The sequence below is a fragment of the Sminthopsis crassicaudata genome, chromosome 4 (genome assembly GCF_048593235.1).
Source record: "Sminthopsis crassicaudata isolate SCR6 chromosome 4, ASM4859323v1, whole genome shotgun sequence".
In the NCBI taxonomy this organism is placed as follows: domain Eukaryota; kingdom Metazoa; phylum Chordata; class Mammalia; order Dasyuromorphia; family Dasyuridae; genus Sminthopsis; species Sminthopsis crassicaudata.
This window is the reverse complement of record NC_133620.1, coordinates 27,268,980-27,289,819: the sequence shown is the minus strand read 5'-3', so window position 1 is coordinate 27,289,819 and position 20,840 is coordinate 27,268,980. Positions and strand designations below refer to the sequence as shown.

The 20,840-nt window shown below is 54.1% G+C and overlaps 1 protein-coding gene across 1 annotated transcript; it reads right to left on the bottom strand.

Annotated features, from left to right (window-relative positions):
• Positions 1-341: 341 nt before the first annotated feature.
• Positions 342-13,987, bottom strand: TAL1 (TAL bHLH transcription factor 1, erythroid differentiation factor). Its single transcript, XM_074266013.1, is given in 5 exon segments — positions 342-4,674; positions 9,090-9,184; positions 10,716-11,053; positions 11,055-11,193; positions 12,057-13,987. Coding segments are annotated over 5 exon segments (1,089 nt in total). The 5' UTR covers positions 12,110-13,987; the 3' UTR covers positions 342-4,210.
• Between the last annotated feature and the right edge of the window lie 6,853 nt (positions 13,988-20,840).

The window sequence follows — 20,840 nt, the reverse complement described above, 5'->3', positions numbered from 1 at the left end:
ATCTTCTCTACAACATCCCCAAGCAAAGGATCATCGCATCTCTGCTCTAAAGTTGGGGAGCCCAGTGTTTGGTAGCGCAGATAGTCTTCGATTTTCCTTATATTCCCCTCCATTGCTCCCCTTCGACCAAGTATGAAAACATTGACCCTTCTCCTAACTTACAGAGCAAACTGATAGGGCTAGAAGAAACCTTGGAAAAAATCCCAGTCCACTTTGTCTTTGAACAGGTATGCATTCTTTGACAGATAGACAAGTGATCTCCATCTTCCCCGATGGCCCTTCCAACCAAAACCCTCCCTTCCTCCCACCCTCTCCAGCACAAAGACAGCAGAAGCCATGGCCACTCTGTAAAACTTTTATTTAGAAATCTTATCCCCCAATATACTCCTCATACACATACGCAAACACACACACTCTCTCTCACACATACACACACAAGTGCAAACACACTCATCACCACCAAAAGGCCTTTTCTCTCCCGGAGTTGTACTCCCCAGTGCTCGCCTCAGTGGTCCTCCAAGGCAACAGTACCAAGGGTGATTACTCCCTCTCTGCAGGAGAATGCAGAGGCCAGCCAAAATCATCCCATACAGTACATGGACCCAAGGAGCTGCCCCTGGAAAATGTGGGGAGCCACTTACGTACGCAGACATAGGGCAGAGACCGGAGGAAATCTGGGCTCCCAGGGGGCCAGGTACCATTGAAATCACAAGTACAACTAGACCCGCTCCCAAAACTTGAGACCAAATGTAGCTGGTAGGCTACGGCCACTGGGTTTTGTCTCATTTGGAGAAATTTGTAAAGATTGTACCATCGTGTCTTTCAGCTACACATACATACGTACAGAAAAAGAGAATATTAGTGAAAAAATAGGCAATTTCCCCAAATTGTCACATTGACCTTTGCTCTCAGAATATTTTCTATTATGACATTCTTTTCCATTTTCCTTAGAATGTTATTTATGCTGAGATTGACTTGTATTCTCTGTGCTCTTTTCTTTCCCCCAGTAGAATTTAAGCTCTTTGAGGGCAGGCACTGGTTTGTTATTCATTTGTATCCCCAGCAACTGCCACAGTGCCAGACATACAAGAGATGTTTAATGAATGCTTTTTGAAGGGAATTAAATTGTCCTCCCATTTGTTTTCATCTCTTTCCTAGAATTTACTTATTTCTTCCAGGGGAAAGGAAAAAAACCCAAGTGATTTTTGAGCCTCTGCTAAAGCCTTGGCTACCTCCTACACTGGATCAAGTTGGGTTGATCCTGTGATATGATGTATTTCCATGCACTCTCCCCAACCCAGATCCATTCTCTGAAAAAACCCTTTCCTTTCCTACTCTCCTCCCTACAGAAAGAGACACACCTTAGCCTAAGAGAGCAAAAGTGTCCAAATGTATCTAATGACCTCAATTATCCAGAGATTTTAGGCAGAAATAGTTCAGGATCTAAATTATCTGGATAATGTACATATGTGGAGAACAAGAGTTCGATGTTGCCCAAAGAGTTTGAGCTATAGCAAAAAACAAAGAGGACACATCTAGGGGGGAAATCCACCTTCAGAAGGGAGCCTCATACCTCATTTTGCTTAGCCTAGGCTTTAAACTTCCCCAATAGATGTTCACATACATAGCCTCCAGTGGATCTCGCGACCATCCTGGGAAAGAGATGGGACTCTGATCGTGTCCCATTTGTCACTGAGCCCAGAAACAAGAAGCAAGCTGTTAGCAACTCAGAAGGGAAATATGGACTGGAACCCATGGTCACAGCCTCAGTCTATATTCCAGTTCATCAAGGAAGGACAAAGCTCTCTTGTTCTCCCTGGGAAGTGTCCCTCACACCCTTTTTGCTGACCAACCCACATTGTTGAAGCTGGACCCCGAGTCCTAAGCTACTCCTTGTCTCTCTCCTGGTTTCCACAGAGGCTTTGGGTTTGAAAATAGGAGCCTATCAGGAAGGAGGGTATAAGATGTTAAGCATAAGCTATAGAAAATGGGAGCCCCAGGGGAGGCCGGGACCATATTTCCATCTCTTGACTGACATGTGGCCACAGACAAATAATTTCACCTTGGTTTCTTCATCTGTAAAATAGAGACTATTTGATAGCAAAGGAACAACCAAACCTTGAGGGCTGTAAAATGGAAATTATCAAGGTGAGTCATGAGAAGTGGGTCCAAGGAGCTCAGAGCAGAGTTGGGATAGAAACACTGAGAAAACTTCAGTGTCCCTTCCCAAGTCAGGCTATTACTATCTGCCCCCTCCAAAAAAGAGGGGTACCTCTCCAGGAGCAGGCCAAAGTCCCTATGCCATTAGACAGCCACTGCAGGACCATGGACAGGTAATCTGCTCAGCTCCTTTCCACACAGCTGTACCTTGATGCCTGCTGCCAGAGAGCAGGTAAAGTGTCATGATGTGGCCAGGGCTCAAGCACCCTGACGATCCTGCTGCAGAGTGATGGCCGGGCTTTCAGACAGCACCACAGTCAGTCACGGATGAAAAAAGAAGCCTCCAGTGAGAGACACAGAAGGGGAACTGGAGTCATCTTGCAAATTCTGGGGGCCTCTTTCTCCACACAGCTACAGGCAGACCTCACTCTCTGCAGACCCCGAGTCCAACCCTTCGACCTTACACATAAAACAAATTAGGGAGTAATGAGTCATTTACAAAAAGAATTCTTCACTTTACAAAAGGGGTCACCCTAAGTGTCCTTTCAGACAGAATTGGATGTACAAAACTTCCATTTACAGTTTCTTTCTCAGGAGCATGCTCACCACATTAAGTGAGACGCTGGAGGCTGGGGAGGCCCAGGACTGTCGGTGGACACCCAAGCCGTGGAAGAGCTTGGAGTCTTGCCTACAAGCCAGACCAGGTATAAGGTCATTCGGGAGAGTCCCCAGCCCTTCCCAGGACAATCTGTACTCAAATGGACTTGGTGTCTGAAAGGGCAATGAACCGAGTAGAGACTCTTCAAGTCCAGCCCTCTGTTACACACACCCAGGCTCCCCAGGTCTCATTACCAGGCAGGGCAGGTGCTTGGGATTGGAGAAGAAAGGACCTAGAGAGGCTCCCCAAGCTGAAGCCTCCATATTACACAGGGAGAGACCTGCCCAAGATCACAGGGCTGGTGAGCAGCAGAACTGGGAGCAGGCTCTGGGAGGATGAGAGCTTAGATAGACCATCTAGTTGGTCCCAACTGGGTGAGGGGACTGAGGCCCAGAGAAGGGAAGGTATTTGACCAAGGCCACACAGTAAGTAACAGTTAAATCAAAAACCTGGGTCTTTTGAGTCCCAGTTGGGTCCTCAGCTTCCTCAATCGCTCCTCCATCTGACCGCTTGGATTTCTACAGTGATTAGAGCCCCAAAGTTAGCAGCCAGGAATGAGGGGAGCCTCAGTTTCATCCCCAAACCAAGCAAATGCTTTTGCTCCTGGAGTCTTGGATTGTGATCATGCCCTTCATGAATGTTGTGACGATGACCGGCCATTGAGGCTGTCACAACAATGGGAACCCGAGACCAGGGGTGATCACTCAGCAGCTACAGACTGTGATGGGGGGAGGGCCAGGACAGAGTGGGACAGAGAACTGGGTACCTTTCCTTCCAGAAGAGGATGCAGATGCTGCCCCTCTGGAAAGTGTTGACTTCCCACTCTCCCCACCATGCCTCTGGCCCTCAAGTGACCACCAAGGGGAAGAGCCATGGGAGACAGGGCGACTGGGGTTTGGGCCATCCCAAAGGCCAAAGTCTGAAACAGAACAATTCAGTGTGGTGTGAAAGGACAGGCATGGGGGAGTTCCTGGGGCCTTGGACCTGGTTCTGGAGATTAGGTGGGGTGTGGGGCCAGTAAGTGTCCAGAGGTTAGTCCACAAGATAGTGGGGGAGAGATGAGTCTTCTTCCTTCTGCACTACCAACCGTGCTGTGTCCACACAGATGCCAACTCCAGAGCCAGAGTGGGCAAAGGCCAAGGATGCAGGAGAGAGAGTCACCAAAGACATCACCATTCATCCACAATTCCCATGACATGTGACACATAGGGTTTGGCCAGATGAGCCAGGCCCAAGAAAGGTCATAGTGTCCATCCCCCAGCTTCTAGATCAGTCTTTTCCTGGACCCATCATTCCCCCCACTCCCACATCCTGCTACATCCATTGGCCTTGTGCCTTTCCCCAAGTTCACACCCTCCCAGCCACACAAGAGCTGCCCTTTGGCAGGGCCCATCACCGTGGGCCAGTGCCCTCGGCAGGCAATAGGGCCGGGTGGAGGCTTCGAGCTGGGTGCTTCGGCTCAGAATCTTCTGTGTAGCTGTCGGGACTGGCAGCGCCATCCAGGGAGCTGCCACAGCTGGAGTTAGGCGAGAGGGCGTCGTGGAGGAGGTCGTCAGTAGCTGGGCCCGCTCCAGGGCCTGTCCCGGCTCCTCCGCCGCCAGCACTGCCAGTCCCCACGGGATCCTTGGCCACTCGGCCCCGCTGGCTGCCCTCCTCCTCTTGGTCATTGAGGAGCTTGGCTAAGAAGTTGATGTATTTCATAGCCAGACGCAGTATTTCATTTTTGCTGAGCTTCTTATCGGGGGGATGAGTTGGGATAAGTTTTCGGAGCTCAGCGAATGCTCCATTAACGTTTTGCTGTCTCCACCGCTCCCGGCTGTTGGTGAAGATGCGCCGGACGACCTTGGTGTGGGGGCCTGGGAGGGAGCACAAGGGTCAGAGAACATGGCCAATCCGTTGTGCCCACTAACCTTCCCAGTGGCTCTCCCACCCCATCCCCACCCCGCTGACTTCCATAGCTGAAAGGGAGGGAAAGAGTAATGAATTTTGAGTCAGGAAGGTAAGAGTTCAAATTCTCCCTTAGACACTTTACTAACTGTGTGACTTTGAGCAAGTCACTTAATAAGAATAGCTAGCATTTCTATAGCAGCCTGCAAAGGGCTTTACAAATATCAGCTCATCCTTATGAGGTACATGTTATTGTCATCCCCATCTTACTGATGGGAAAACTAGGACTCAGATGGGAAGTGACTTTTGCTCCAGGTCACGTAGCTAGTAAGTGCCAGGGCAGAATTTGAACACTTTCCTTTCTCCCCCACACCAAGGCCAGTGAACTAACCGCTGTACCACTTCGCATTTAACCTCTCTGGCCTAAATTATTTCCATATTTAAAATAAAATAAGGGGGTTAGACTGGAAGCTCTCTATTCTTTCCAGTTAAGCTGGTGCTCAGCCCAGGCACTAAAATCACAGAAGCCATGGAGCATCCCAAAAAGGGCCTGCAGACTTGTCTTCTCTCTTGTTTCACATGTTTGTCTCTCCACATCTCTCTTCTCTGTTTTTGTCTTTTTCCTTTCCTCAGTTCTTTCTATGTATCACTCTGACTTCAGGCTTCTCCGCATCCTAGAACCTCAGGGAAAGAAGAGACACTGGAGTCTTGGAATCAAAGACTTTCACTTCATCAACTCTCTATTTCTCTTTATCACTCTGTTCTCTGTCTCTTTCTCTCTTTGATATTATGTCTTATTTTTTGAATCTCTATCTTGGTCTCTCTGTTTCCATATGGGTGTGTCTATCAAACTGTGTGAGTATAGGTCTGTCTGTCTCTGACTTTTTCTGTGTCTCTGTCTCTCCTGTATCTGTCTCTGTCTGTCTGTCTGTCTCTGTCCCTTCCTCTCTGTCTCTCTTTTTGTCTTTGTCTTTCTTTTTGTATCTTTGTCTTGGTCTCTCAATCTCAGTCTGTGTTTCTGGCTGGCTGTCTGTTTCGGGCTTTTTCTGTGTCTTTGTATCTCTGTCTCTGTGTATATGTCTCTGTCTCTTCCTCTCTGTCTCTCTTCTTTTGTCTTTATGGGGTTTTTTTGTATCTTTGTCTTGGTCTTTTGGTCTCAGTCTGCGTATGTGTATACCTCTCTGTCAGTTTCTGGCTTTTTCTGTGTCTCTGTCTATCTCCGTCTCTGTCTCTGTGTCTCTATCTGTCTCTCTGTATCTGTCTATCTCTGTGCATCTGTCTATTTGTCTCTCTCTCTCTCTCTCTATTTCTTTTTCTCTCAGAAAGATTCCTGAATTAGGAGACCAATCCCTGGGGTTAAAGTTCTAGCTCCATTTTTTGCAGCTGAGATTTGAAGAAGAAGATCTCAGAGGGGTCTCTCCACTCTGAAATCCCCAGGTCCCTTCCTGGACTGAAAATCATTGGTTTGTATTCTAAGGTCCTTTCTGGGTGTCCTATTTATTTTTTTACCTAGAATCCCTCCCAATATTCGGACTCACTTATTTTAGGGTCTCTCCAAGTTCTTGATCATTACCTCATAGAGCAATCAACCCTGGGATCTCAAATTGAGTGTTTGAGAGGATCTTAAAGGTCATTCAGTTCAACTCTTTTTATTTTTTTAGATGAAGAGACAAAAGCCCAGAGCAACCATGATCTGCTTAAAGTGCCACAGGTAGCCAGCAACAGTGGCAGGGAATTCTGAAGTCCCTCCAAGCTCTAACCTCTGACATTGTAAGGCCTCTTGAAGTTCTGACATTCTTTATTCTCCAGTTCCTTCTAGGGTTTCACGATCCTTCCAAGGTCCCTTCTAGCTCTCTCTAATCTCATCCCCCTCAGTCTGTGGGAAAACTAATTTTCTGGTGAATGAAATACTATCGAAGGGAGTGAGACTAGCACACCAAGGCCCCTGAGGGATCCCTCCAATGCCTTTCCTCCATGGGTCAAGCTGGGCTTCCTGCTTTCTGAGGTCCAGGGCAGAAAAACACAGCACACCTGCGGGGCTGTCCCTACAAGGAAATGGATGTTGACCCCAGAGTGTCAGATCTCTGGAGAGGACCATTCCACCTTAGCTGGGAAATGGGGACCAAAAGCCAGCTGAGACAACTATGCTCTCCACCTGTCAGTCTTCCCTAGCATTGATTTCTTCACACCTACACTCACACCTCCTTCTAACGACTCCCTACATCCTAGAACTTCAGGGAAAGAAGAGATACCACAGTTTTGGAATCAAAGACTTTCGCTTCCTCAACTTATCTGATCTAAACCTCACAAATCTCCCAGAATTGCACTGCACATTGTAGGGATTTCACAAATGTCTATTGTGTTGACTTGAGTAGAATTGAATAAGAACTCCCTCATTTTTGAATAAGAACTCTCCTCATTGAGGAGAATGACTCGTCCATGGTCACACAGCTAGTTAAATTAGAGTCTCTTCTCCTTCATCCTTTTCTTTCCCTTGCTTCTCTTTTTTTATCCAACCTTTTTTCATTCTTTCTCTTCAATGCCTCCACTTTCTCCTGTTTCTTTATTCCTTTATTTTCTCCTCTCTGTTTCTCTTAGTCTTACTGGGTTGGGGGAGGGGGGATGGATAGTGTGGGACTCACTGAAAGAGTTGGAACAAAGTGGGAGGTTTATCGAATTAAATAGGTAGTTTTTACCCCTTTAAATTTTATTTCCCACCCCCCAGACCCACCAGTCTGCATTACTCTCTGATTCTGAAACAATTTGACTGGAAATGCTTCTGAAAGCTCAAATTGGGCTGTGTGCATGACAGTTCACACACCTACAAGGGTTACCCTCCTCTCCCCAAGCTCTGGCCCAACAGGCAATGTCTAAAATCCTGAGTCTGGCATTCAGGGCCCTCCCCAACTTGGCCCCTACTACCCTTCCAGTCTAATTATAAACGACTGGTGCCTTTTCTATGTCACTACGCTCTAGCCATCAAGGCCTCCTCATAGGTTCCAAACAGCTCTAAACTACCCCTCCAGCCTTGGCCTTGACCACAGAACCTTAGGTTTCAATCCCAACTTTACCCCGGGGTTCCTTTCCACGGGGCCAATTACTTTGTGCTTGGTGGAACAATGTCACCTTCAATTGAATAAAGCTCCAAGGGAGGGTGTGAACTGTAATCTCCCCCAACTAGCAAAAAGATTGAAAAGGAAACTAGACATGAGGGAATCCCCCAGTAATTGCTACTCCCCATCCCAAGAAGAGTTGGGGTAAAGTAGCATGACCCAACCCCCAGATGATCCCTGATAATGTTGGGGCCAGATGGGCTCCATCCTTGATCATTTAGTCCTGCTAATTACAAGCCATCCTTGGGAGCAAAGGTTTCCTGCCCTTCCGTTATCTCAGCTAAGCTTTGTTATTTCCACCAGACCCATAGAACAAGACATTAATAAATGTCTGCTTAATTTTACTTAATCTGGCCATTTTCCCCAAGGACAGCTTAACTCCAAACTCTCTGCCCTTTTCCTCTCAGCATGGTCATGGGCCTCATCTTCCCTTTGGCTAATCCACATGTCCTCACAGCTAGATAAATATCAAGAAAGTTTCAATATTAATAATAATAATAATGATGATGATGATGAGGAGGAGGAGGAAGAGGAGGAGGAGGAGGAGGAGGAGGAGGAGGAGGAGGAAGAGGAGGAGGAGGAGGAGGAGGAGGAGGAGGAGGAGGAGGAGGAGGAGGAGGAGGAGGAGGAGGAGGAGGAGGTGGTGAATTGAAGAGTCAAATGCTGAGCTTGGAGCCCGAAAGCTCTGAGTTCAAATACTTCCTCAAAGGGCAGCGAGGTGGCACAGTGGATGGAGCACCAGCCCTGAAGTCAGGAGGACCTCAGTTCAAATCTGGTCTCAGACACTTAACACTTCCTAGCCGTGTGACCCTGGGCAAGTCACTTAATCCCAACTGCCTCAGCAAAAAAATAAAAATAAAATTGTATTAAACAGTTTATATATATACATATATATATATATATATATATACGTATGTTCTATATATGGCATGTACGCATATATGAAACTATATCTCAGAAAATGTATTATGTATGTGAGTACCGGAGGATTGGGGAGAGGAATTTCATTAATTCGGGATGACCTCTCCTGCAATTTCCGGTTTTCGAGACTTGCCTGAGCTCGGAGGGGTGAAGGACTCCCCCGTCTGGCTCGAGGTCAGTTCTCTCGGGTTCTCCCGGCTGCCGGGCCCGCAGGATTGATCCCTGACTCTCGTCAGAAGCCAAATAGCTCAAAAACTGTCCCCCTCCCCCTCCGGAGGAGGAAGGAGGCGAGAAAAGGAGGAGGGAGCCCGGCGGGAGGGGGAGGGGGAGCCGGGGGAGGACTGACTCACCGTCATTGATCTCCACTTCGTAGGGCGAGGGTCTCCTCTTGACCCGGTTGTTGCTGGTAAACACCGGGAAGGGGTCTGGCTCCCCGAAAAAGCCGCTGTCGGGAAGAGAAGGAAGAGTGGGCAAGGGGACAGAGGTACCGTCTCCACCACCTTCCCGGCGGACTCTCACACCCACACGGGCCGGGGGTAAGGGGGTGTGCACTAAAGTTGGGCCCAGATTCCCTCGCTCACCTCCTCCCCTTCCTCCCCTTCCTCAGCTCCCTCCCCTTCCTCTCCAGAGCTGCTTCGCCGCAAGCGGAGGCTCAGCGAGGGCCCTCTCCCAGCAGCCTGAGTCGGGCGGGGGGTAAGGGAGAAGCGGGCACGTTCTCTGCAGAGGAGAGGCGGGGGAGGCTTCGGGAACACGGGAGGGGGGAGGGGCAGTGCAGGGTTCTGTCAGAGTTTGGGAGGGTGGAAGGGGAAGAGGAGCCTGCGAACGTCAGACTCTCCGGCTCCCTCTGCCCCGGCATTTTCCGCTCTTCCGACAGTCAGACGGACCCACCCGGAGGAGAGAGGGAGACCCTTTAGAACAGCGGACAGGTACAGAACATGAGAGACGGACAGAGGGGGGGACATACGAAATGGGGCACACGTAGAAGTGCACGGGCAAGCAGCGAGCGCCCTAGCGAGCCAGCGCAGTGGGAGGACGGAGGAAGGGGAGCCGGACACAAAGAGACAGACACAGAGACGGAGAAATGGAGAGAGCCAGAGGAAGAGATACAGAGGAAAAGGGGAAAGAAGGAGAAGGATGAAAAGAAAGAGACACAGGCTTAGAGACAGAGGGAGAAATACAGAGGAAAAGGGGAAAGAAGGAGAAGGATGAAAAGAAAGAGACACAGGCTTAGAGACAGAGGGAGAGGAAGAAGAGTCCGAAGGTGGGCTCTGAGAAAGGGCAGCCACGAACTCAGTGCATCCAAGCAAGGACAAGAACAGGGAGACGGACGGAGCGATCCTCCTTGCTTGCCTTCACACACACACACACACACACACACACACACACACACACACACACACACACACACACATTCTCACATCACACTCACATCACACACACATACTCATATATCGCACACACACACACACCCACACACACACACACACACACACACACACACACACATCCCACAAACAGAATACACAGATCCGAACACACAAGCACAGAAACGCAATGCCCTCGCTCCGAAAACAGTGCGGGAGATGACGGTGATGGGAACCTGGGCGCCGGTACGACACATATGTCGCCTGAGAGCAGCAGCACACCTTCCCCTGGCCCACGCAGGCTCATTCCCTCAGACTCCGCCGGACCGGTGGGATCCTCCCGGTTTCACCTCCGCCCCCTCCCCCAACACACAACCCCGATCCCCGGCCTCACAAGCCGGTCCTCCATGCCCACCTCCCGGCCTCGTCCCCCCTCGGCGGTCCCTATCCCCCTCTCCCGGCGTCCATCCCCACACCCTGGTCCCCCTCCCACAAACGCGTCCCCATCTCCACGTCTCTTTCCCTCACCCCGGCCTGCAAGCCCCTCTCCGGGTCCCGGTCTCCACACGCCGCTCCCTCCGTCCTCCCCTTTCCCGGGCCTCGGATACGAACCTGCCGAGCGAGGCGAGCGGCTGCCCGAGGCCGTAGAGCATGGCCCTGCCCGCGGCGGCGGCGGCCGCCTGTCCCGGGAGCGCGGTGGGGCTCAGCTGCACCATGCGGCCGTCGCTGGGGGGCTCTACTGGGGCGGGCGCCGAGGCCGGGGCAGAGGCGGGTGGCCGACACAGCTCCGTGGTGGGCACCCTCTGGCGCGCCTCTGCGTCGCGGCCCTTTAAGTCGCGGGCGCCGCCCCCCGGGCCGCGGCGGGGGGCCAACTCGATGACGGGGGGGTCGGGGGCCGGCCGGCCGGTCTCCTTGGCAACGCCGTTGAGGAGGAGGAGGTGGGGGGGGGGGCCGCGGCGGCTCCATGCGGGACTCTGACTCAGGCTCGGGCTCCGAGCCGCCCCCGCCGCCACCGCTGCCGCTAGTCCCGGGGGTTGCATCCCGCGGGGGGTCACTGGGGGGCAGCTCAGCTGGCTGCCGCTCCATCATCCTGCGGGGACACAGACGGACAGGCAGACACAGACGAGGACGGACAGACGGACGGACGGACGGTCACAGGGACGGACACGCAGCGCCCGCAGGCGGGGACAGGAAGCGTGGGGACCCGGGGAGGGGGCGGGGGCGGGGGACAGGGACGGGGAGGGGGAGACACACACGAGGAGGGGGGGAGAGACGACCAGAAGAAAGAGGGGGTTATTTATTTATTTAATGGCAATGAAAGGAGAACGAGAGAGGGAGAAAAAACGGAAAAGAATAATTCTCCCCAGAGGCGCAGTGTCCGGTCTGGGGCCTCGGAGGGGAAAGGGTAGAGAGGCGCGGAAAAACGGACACACAGCCCCCTTTGCCTGCTTTCCCCTCCGGGGGCTCCCCTTGCCCCACTCCCCCCCCCACTCTCGCTCCCTCCCCGCTCTCCTCTTCTTCCTTCTACCCTCCCCCAATCTCCCAATCCCCCTGTCTCCCCTCTTTCTCCCTCTCCCAGCCCCAGCTCTGCACCTTTTCCTCGGGGACCTGGAACCTCGGAGAATCAACCGAGAGTGAAGAGTGGAGAGTAGAGCTGGGAGGGAAAAACGAATTCTCCCTTCCTTAATCCCTCTACTCGGTCCCCTTTCCCTCACGCCCATACGCCCTTCCCCACCCTTCGCCTCGCCCTCCCTCCCATCCGAAAACGCGGCCCCCGTGGGGGCCAAGGTGGGGTGTGCCAGGAACTGGGGCTTCTCGGGATTCCGGGCGCTAACAGAGAGCAGCAGCCGCGCCGGGGTGCTGAGAGATCATTCCCATTTGTACAAGAATCCAACACACACCGGGAGAAGGAAAACTCATGCGCTTCCGAGAAAAAAAGAGGAGGGGGCGTACTTAACGTGCGGTCCAGTCTGTCTACCAGAGTCCTTTTCAGCTGGTGGGAGCATTAGTTCACCCTCCCTTGGTTTAGCTACGGGCCTGCCTCCCCCTCAAGCCAAACCAATCTGAAGGGACGTCCAGCCACCCGAGGGAGCAAGCCGGCGCAGCCGAACCCAGGGGGTACAGAGGTTCTTAACAGGGGCCCACATCTGAGCCCTCCTCTCCCCTCCTCCTCCACACACACCGCAGACCAAACCCCTCGCGGGACCAGGACCGGGGACTCGGACTGGGCAGGCGCAACCGCCAGCAAACCCGGGGCGTTCGAAGCGTGATTCTGAAAGACGCCAACAATGGCTAGGACCGGGGTACGGGACTCAAACCGAGCTGGAGGCTGCGGGGGGCGGGGGAGGTTCCTCGATAAGGACCCTCGGGGTGGTTCTGAGGCCCAGAACCCCAAGCTCCGCCCTGCTAGCTGCGCGAGTTTCAGCCAGGGGAGGAACTAGGCCTGAAGATCCGAGTCAGGGATTCGCAGCAAGCGGGGCCGCACTAGCGCAGGGGACTGCTAACGAAAGTCTAGGCCCCGGTTTTGATCCAGATTCGGAGGGAATCCCCCGGGTTCTGGATCTCTCAGCCCTCTTCTTCCCAGTCCGGGTCACCCCTAACCCCAGAGGGCCAGGAGGTAACCTACACCTATGCCCTGGGAAGGGAATGCCCCCAGATCAGAGGGTTGAAGGGAGGAGATTCTCCCCTTCCCAAGGCTGCCAGGCCTTGTCATAAATGGCAAATCTCCATTGAAAACGGAATCGCCAAGGAAGGCCCCAAGCCCAGACTGGCTCTCGGCTACTGGACGTAGTGGAGTCCGGAAAGCCCTGAATTCCGATCCTGCTCTGACCTTTGTGGTCCGTGAGCCCTTGGGCCAGGCGGTTCGGCTCCCATCGGAGCCTCAGTTTGGACTTTAAGAAAAGGGGCTAAGGTTCCTGGCCCTGCCGCCCTCACGGGGAAAGTTTTGCCCGTCTGAAGACAAGGGGAGACAAATGGGCGAAGGCGGCTCTCTAAGAATGGAATCGGGGTTCGGACAGCCCTGGGGAATAGAGCTGAATAAAGGACGTGGTTGGTGAACTTAAGGAAGGGCTAGAGATTCCCGAGACTGCGGGTGACCCGAGATAACCGGTTCTGGAAGGTTAGAGCCCTGAGCCCCCCTGCCCGGCTGTGCTTCGATGTGCCTGGACCCTGCCCAGCCCCCGCGCTGCTCTGCCAGTCCCAGCCCTGCCCTCTTCCCGCGCTCGGCCTGCCACGCCAGCGGCAAGCTGAGCCCGGCTACCCAGCTCCTCTGTGAGGGTCTGGGGACTCCACAACACGGTCTCCAGGGGCGGGACCCGGCCCGAACGGCCAGCTCGCTGCATTTCAACACAATCTTTCACAAATAAATATTCCCTAAACTGGACTTGTTTAATTTTATACTGGTGAAAAGAAAACAAGCACAACAACGAATTAAAATAAAACAAAACGAAAAATAGGTTGGACGAGCAAGACTACATTCGGCCGAAACACTCGGCATTCGACGTTGGTCTAGGAAGCTTCCTGAGACAAAGACCCGAGTCAGCTAGCACTCGAACCTCCGCGGCGGGCAGGCGTAGGAGGAAGCAGCCGCGGCTGAGGGTCCCTGCTGGACTAAGGTAGTCCAAACGCTGCTGACCGTCAGCGGAGACTAGCCTGAGCTGCGTGAGTGAGCTCGGCAGCCCCCGTCTGCCTGAGCCTATACCCAAGGGCTGAGGGGAGGAGTGTCCCGGGCCCGCTCTCCTTCCAGACCAACCTGGGCAGAAGCTTGCCCTGGGGAAGGGGGAATGGCCTAGTGAATCTCCCGCCCCTTTGGCCGCATTAGCCGGACTCCGAGTCCAGGGCTGGGTTCCCTCTGGGAAACTCAGGCTTTGGGCCCCGCTTCTCCGCCAGCGGCTTCCTCCCTCTCACCTCCCCCATCCCAGGCAATTTCCCCACCTCCTTAGTCCTGCAGGGCCCCAAATGCCGGATGGTGGTTTGGTCCAGCTCCCTGGGCGGGCAAAAGTGGGTTGGAAGGGCTCTAATCTGAACAGTCGAGAAAGAGAAGCGCTTCCTGGTTTTTATTTTAAAGGGGACAATGAGGGGCGGAGTAGGGACAGTGGCGGTGATGCTCTAAATGCCGGGAGAGCAGCCTACACAAAAACTATCCACAACAATCATCTGAACGCCAATACTAATGAATAATAAGAATAACAATCCCTCAAGAGTTTTCCTCACAGCAATCCTAGGCGATATGACTTTCACGACCCATTTTACAGAAGAGGAAACTGAGACCCAGTGGGAGAAAGCACTTTGATCAAATGGTCAGACAATTCGAAACCTGTAGTAGAGACGAGTAACCCAGGGCTCCCAGATCAAATCTAATCACACCTCCTCCTTTGTACTCTTCCTTAACGACATCCCGGCCATCAATTCCCGCGGTCATTGTTGTCTATGGACATTAATCCTTTTGAATCGGGTTTAGCTTCAAGGGGACCCAGGATCAAATTCCCAGCTCTGCCATTTTGCCTTTGTGCCTTTTTCACCTGCTTTACCTCAGTTTTCTCATTTATGAAATTAGAGATTTAGGTCTCATCAAGCTTTAAATCTCGTGTTTTCTTAGCCTCGGAGAGTGGCATATTCTTATTCATCTTATTTTTATTCACCGGTCTCATTCATCCCAGGCCCGTCACAGAGCTCTTGGAACTATCTTGGATACTTTGCATTTGTCCAATAAACACTTGTTGAATGAATGATTCACTCGATAAGTGACCTTATGCCAAGTCTGGTCCCATGTCTGGGCCTCAGTTTCCCCGTTTATAAAATGACGTGGCTGGACATGATGAACTCTAAAGTTGGGTTTGTATATATTTGCATTGTCTCTTCCTCTCCTACCCTTTCTAGATGGTCAATTTCTTAAGGAGCAGGATTTTGCCTATTTGTCTTCACCCAAAATAATGTTTTTATTTTGTTTTTAATGAACGGAGTAGTTTAGACTCTAGAAAATATCTTTTTTTCCTAGAACACATAAAAAAGGAACCCATTCCTATAGCTTCCCAAACATCTGATTAGGAAGTAGGAAGGTAGAGTTCCCACACCTTCCACCTGATGATCTGGCCTGCCCAAGGTCACACAGACAAGAAGCCTCAGAGCCAGGTTCTCGCTGCTCCCCGTATTTTACATTCATGGATTATCCGACTGCCACTTTCTGTCCTCCTCCTCAGTCCAGAACAGCAGAACACCCTTGGAAGGGGCAGGACTGACCAATGATGAAAGCTGCCTGGAATATTAACACCAAATACCCAGCAGGATAAAAGGGGGGGGGGGGGAAGAATACCACACTAAAACCTCCAACCTTTGCTCACCCATCTCTTGGAGACTGAGGACTGGGCAGTGGAACCCCAAGAATACTTCCCTCCCCCCAGACAGAGTCTCTTCTCCCACTGGCTTCCAGGACTGGGTGTCCTAACCTCACCTTGGCCCAAGACCTCCGTTCTAACTCTACATATTGCACCTTCAGGCTAATCCGAATTTCAGAATGGAGTGGCAATTAATTGTGGATCTAGCAAAGCTTTGGAAAGCTCTGGGGACTTCTACCCTAGAGGCAATTCCAAACTGGTGAGCTTGTTGTTCTCTCCACACACCTCCCACAGGCCAAGAAAATTCCCTCGAATTTATCTCACTTTCCCCTAATAGGGATGAGTTGTGTGTTTGTCTCTCTCCCCACCCCCGCACTTAGTGTGGAAGCTCCTGGAAGACACGGCCTGGCTTACATTTATCTTTATCACTCCAGTGGCAGAGCGGGAACCTAGGTGTTTCATAAATATTCCTTGAATTAGATTGAACTTTTACAAAAGAGGAAACGGAAGGAGCCTAAAGGAGTGACTTGTCCAAAGTCACAAGCAAATCAATAGCAATCCTGCAAACCCCGACTGTCCTGACCCTCCTAATTCACCATCACCGAACCGGCATCTTCATCCCCACACTTCTGCGTGATTATTACTACCATCCCCATCATACTTTTAGACTCCTCAGCTTCTGATAAGATCTCCTTCAATTGCCACCTTCTAAGGGAAGCCTTCTCTGATCTTCCTAATTGACAGTGTTCTCATCCTCAATTTATCTGCAATTAAACGTTTCCTTTACGCGTTCTATTCCCCAATAGAATGAAAGCTTTTTGAGAACAACGGTCGTTTTGCCTCCTTTTTAATTTTGTATTCGCATTGCCTAGGTCGGTTATCGGTGCGGGGGAAAAAATGTCTCCTGAATTTATTTGAATCCTAGCCTCGCTTCGTACTAAGCTGGACCCTTCCTGATCGCCAGGGTAATTCCGCCCCACCCCCGGCCTTGAAATTGCTCTGAATAAAGATTGTATTATATTGAATTGAATCTTCTGGTCCTTCCTGAGGCGGGGGGAGAATTCCTTCTCCCCTGCTTCCTTTCCAGGGCCAAGAAGCTGAGTGGTCTTTAGCACTGCCCTCCCCGGTCAGAAGAACTCCCAGCTTGGGACCGCGGGGTCACCCTGTCCCCCAGGAGCATTTGAATCTCCTTTTAACGGCAGCCCCTCCCAACACAGACACAGACACACCGTCCCTTCCCCCCGCTTCAGTTTAGGAGGCTCAGACTTACCTGGGGCATATTTATAGGGGTACGCTCCTAGCTGTCCCTTCTCCACCTCTCCCCACTGCGGGGGGCGGGCCGGTAGGAGGAAAAGACTAGCGGGGGTCCTCCGTCTCCACCTTCCTCCGCGGAAGGCAATGGCAGCGGCCTACTCCAGTGCGGCCTGCCAAGCGAGGAGGGCCGGGAGGTTCCAGGAAAGATGGGGGTGGGGTGGGGGCAAGGGGAGGAGAGAGAGAGAGAGAGAGAGAGAGAGAGAGAGAGAGAGAGAGAGAGAGAGAGAGAGAGAGAGAGAGAGAGAGAGAGAGAGAGAGAGAGGTTAGTCTCTCTGCCGATTATCCACGTGTCCCCCTCCAAGCCCCAGGGATCTAGACGGATATAGAAAACACGCCCCATTGAGCAAAACCGCTTCCAAGGTTAGTGTCTATGGGAGGGGGTCCTTTGGGGTTCCTGGGCCCACGGACTCCACAAAAGTTTCCAGCCCTCACCAATCAGAAACAGAAGCACCTCCCACTTTGGAGACACCCCAACCCGGACCGGTGCAGCCCCCGAGTCCCGGTGCTCCCGGAGGCCCAGCGGGTCCAGGGCCCGGCTGAGCCTGACTGGTGCCCCGCGCTGCCCTGGCCCAGCCCGCCTCTGAGGGGCGGATCCTTCTTTGTGTGTCCAGCTCCGAGAGCCGGGTCTGCCCAAGGGGTACCCGCCAGGAGGAGGCCGGGGGAAAGCCTGCCGCAGCTTCTGAAGCCTGGAAGGTTGGGGCGGAGTTTAGGGACCATGGGACCGCGAGGGAAAACGAGATCCCTAGACCCAGAAAATGGGAGGAGGGGGTCTTGCTAGAGTTCCGTGGCAGAGCCGCCACTGGAACCAAGGGAGGGTTCCTCTTTGCCAGCCTAGGAAGGAGAGGGCAGAAGGAGCCCCGGAGAAGGGCCGGTTCAACGTGACTGGGGCAGACCGGGAGACTTGAGGGGCGGTGGGGGTCTCCGATTCACCGAAGACTACGGCTCCAGAGCTACCTACAGCAGCCCAGCTTCGGGGCCCGAAGCCAACCCGCTTCGGACGCCGGGAGCCGCGAGGAAGGCTCCCCCACCGCGGAGGGAGTGACCCCGAAAGTCGTTACTTGGGCCGCTCCTGTCCGCCATTCCTGCGTGAGGCTTTAGGAATCCTAACTCCCTTTGGGGATCGCTTTCAGATTTGCAAAGCGCTTTCCTCACAAGGCTGAGCTCAATTTCCCGAGCTCTTCCCTTCTCTCCCGCACTTCTCGGGTTAGGAAAGTTCCCCAAACGAAAACGAAAAGAACGCCCGGAGTCTCACCACGGAGAGCCCTGCCTTGGAGACGAGGGCGTCTTCCTACCGGGAAAGTGGAGGGCTGGAAGCCATTGTCCGAATTATCTCGGGCACAAGGGAATAGGAGGGTGGGGAGAGAGCCTAACCTGCTGCGGAAAAACAAGGTGGTTTTTATTTTATTAGAGGCCTTAAAGTGGCATTTTGGAGGATCAGAATCTCGGGGTGATAAAGAGGGACCCGTCCTCCAGCTGTGTAGGCACTGCCTTCAAGCAAATATCCGGATAATTGTGCCCGGGTTTTCCCAAGGAGCTTATTCTCTCGGGCTCTGGATTCACCCTGAATTTGCGGTGGGATGGGGAAGGAGACTGCTCTCCTCGGGCCCTCCGCTTCTGCCTCGGAGAGGCAGAACCGTCTCCAGGCTTGGCCAGAGAGACCCCTCCCTCCTCTTGGCGCTGATCGCGGGCGACCCGGGAGGAAACGGAGCCTCCCTTCTCTGCGGAAAAGGAATCCGAGAGAAGGACCCGGCGGCACAAAGCGCTTGTTCCTGCCCAGACGGGGGCCCGGGACCCCTCTCAGTCCGAGGCGACTGAGAGGGGAGCAAAAACCAAAGCATTCCCAAGCTTTCGTTTCCTCTGGCAATGAAAATCTTGGCGGGATTGACAAAGAACTGGCGGTCTCCTGGCGGAGATTTCGATCATGGGGTTCGGGCTAGCCGGGGCTCCGAGCTTGGAGAGGGTGAGGGGGCGTGAGGTTCTCCGGCCAAGGGCGCTGATACTTTACGCTGGACAGGCGCTAGCCCGGGCAGGTGCTCTAGCCCAGCGAGCAAAAAAAACAAAAAAAAAAAAACCTGAAATGCACCAGCCTGAAATTGACCAGCCCTAGGAAGCCGGGCCGAGTCCAGCGGAGGGGACGAGCCACGCAGGCCCCTCCGGACCGGGCGGGGAGGGGGTCCTGCTGGGAAGGGGAAATTTGCTGGGAAGCGTCGCCAGGCTCCGGGAGAAGAAGGGTCTGCAGGACAGGGGAGGGAAACACTCGAACCCGGCCCTGGCCCCTTCTGTCAAATCTGCCCCGCCCCAGCCCAGAGCCCGGAGCCCCGCCACCCTCTCCGGAAAAGGACGAATACCAAGGTACTGCCCATCCACTGGGCGTCCGACACTCCGAGCTGCCGTCGGTCCCCCAGGAAACCATTGTCAGGAATAAACCAGGAAGCCCCGCGAGGTGCCCTGGACCCCCGGCCCGGGCGCACACAAGCACACGCACACACATACCGGCACACGGACAGAATCGCCACCCGATTCGGAAAAGGGTTCTAACCCGGTTCTAACCCGGCCCAAATCCCGTACCCAAGGTCTCCTACTGGCCCCCAGGCCGGCGGCTGAGAGCACACCCGGCCCGCGCTACACCGCCACGCACTGCCCGCACCCCGACAGCTCGTCTAGCGGGCCAGAGGACGAGCCCAGGTGGCCACACACACACACACACACACACACACACACACACACACACGGTCCCGCGGCGGGGCTCACGAGAGGGCCCGGCCCCTCTTGCTGATAGCCCGCACACACAACCCCCGCACAGACCCACACTGCCACAATCGGGACGCACGCATACAACTAAGAAGAAGAAATAAACACCAACCACCGTCTTGCGCATTTCTGTATATTGCGTAAGAAAAAAAGGGGAAGGAAGGAAAAGGGTCTGGGAGGCGGGGGCCCGGTGCATGGGGGGCGGGGTGGGGGCGCGGCGGTTAAAACACACACTCACACTGTGGAAAGGAAGCTGGGAAAATAGCCCGGGTGCAGATTGAGGAATAGAAGAGGGATGGGGTAAAGGGGGAGGGGGCGGTCGGCGTGGGGGTGTCCCGGACTTCTCGTACGAATAAAGGCACGGGTGGGCTACTCACCGTTCTGCGCGGCGGAGCCATTTTCCGGCCTATTCGCGGGTGCGCCCCCCCTCCCTTGCCCGGCCTCCCTCCTCGTCCGCCCCCCCTCCCGCCCCCGCCCCCGCGCGCCGCGGCGCTGGTGGCTTTGCCACATCCACATTCGTTCAAATCCCACCTCACGTCCCCTTCCTACTTAGCATGGCGGGCGGAGCGGGCGGGCGGGCGGCCCATGTGCGAGGCCGAGATAAGGCGCCGCCGCGGGCCCGCCGGCCCCTGATAAGCGCCGCGGCCCATTACGGGCCGAATGATTCATTAGACTTTGGCAATTTCATCCAAGGGGAGCGGAAAATGATTGCAGGGCGTTGTGCGGGGGGAGGGAGGGACTGAGGAGGGGGCCCGGGCCTTTCCAGAGGCCCCCGCGGCCACCACGCACCGGACCCCGCGGCCAGGACTGGGCGGCGCTCTGCGAACGGTGCCCAGAGGCCCGGGGAGCCCCCAGCTAGACCAGCTCTGCTCCCGTCGCCGCCCCCCTTCTGGGGAAACGCAGAGCCACTCCCGCGTCCCTAGTTCGGAGCCCCAGGAACTCCCCGGGGCGGGGGAAGGAAGGGAACAGCGGTCAGTGGCTGCAGCGCTCTCCGGCTCCGTCGTGCAGGCCCTGGGCTCACTTCCCCTTCTCTGCCCTGCAGAGCCGAGGCGGGATGTGGCGGGCTAAGCCGGGAACCCCGGGGCTTGGGGCTCTCAGACAGACGCGGGACAGCGCCGGGAGAGACGGCGATTCAGGGACACTCGCTTCCTGAGAGGGTTCTGGGGAAACCGCCCCGAGTTTCTTCCTGAACGTGTGAGATGTGGGCCCCCGGGGAGGGACAGGCCGAGGACAGGGCACAATTCCGAGACCAGCCGCCAGACTGCCTCAGGCAGACGCGGGCACGTGCCAGAGAGGGGTCAGCACCGGGACACTGAGGCAATAAACTTTAGGGAAGCTC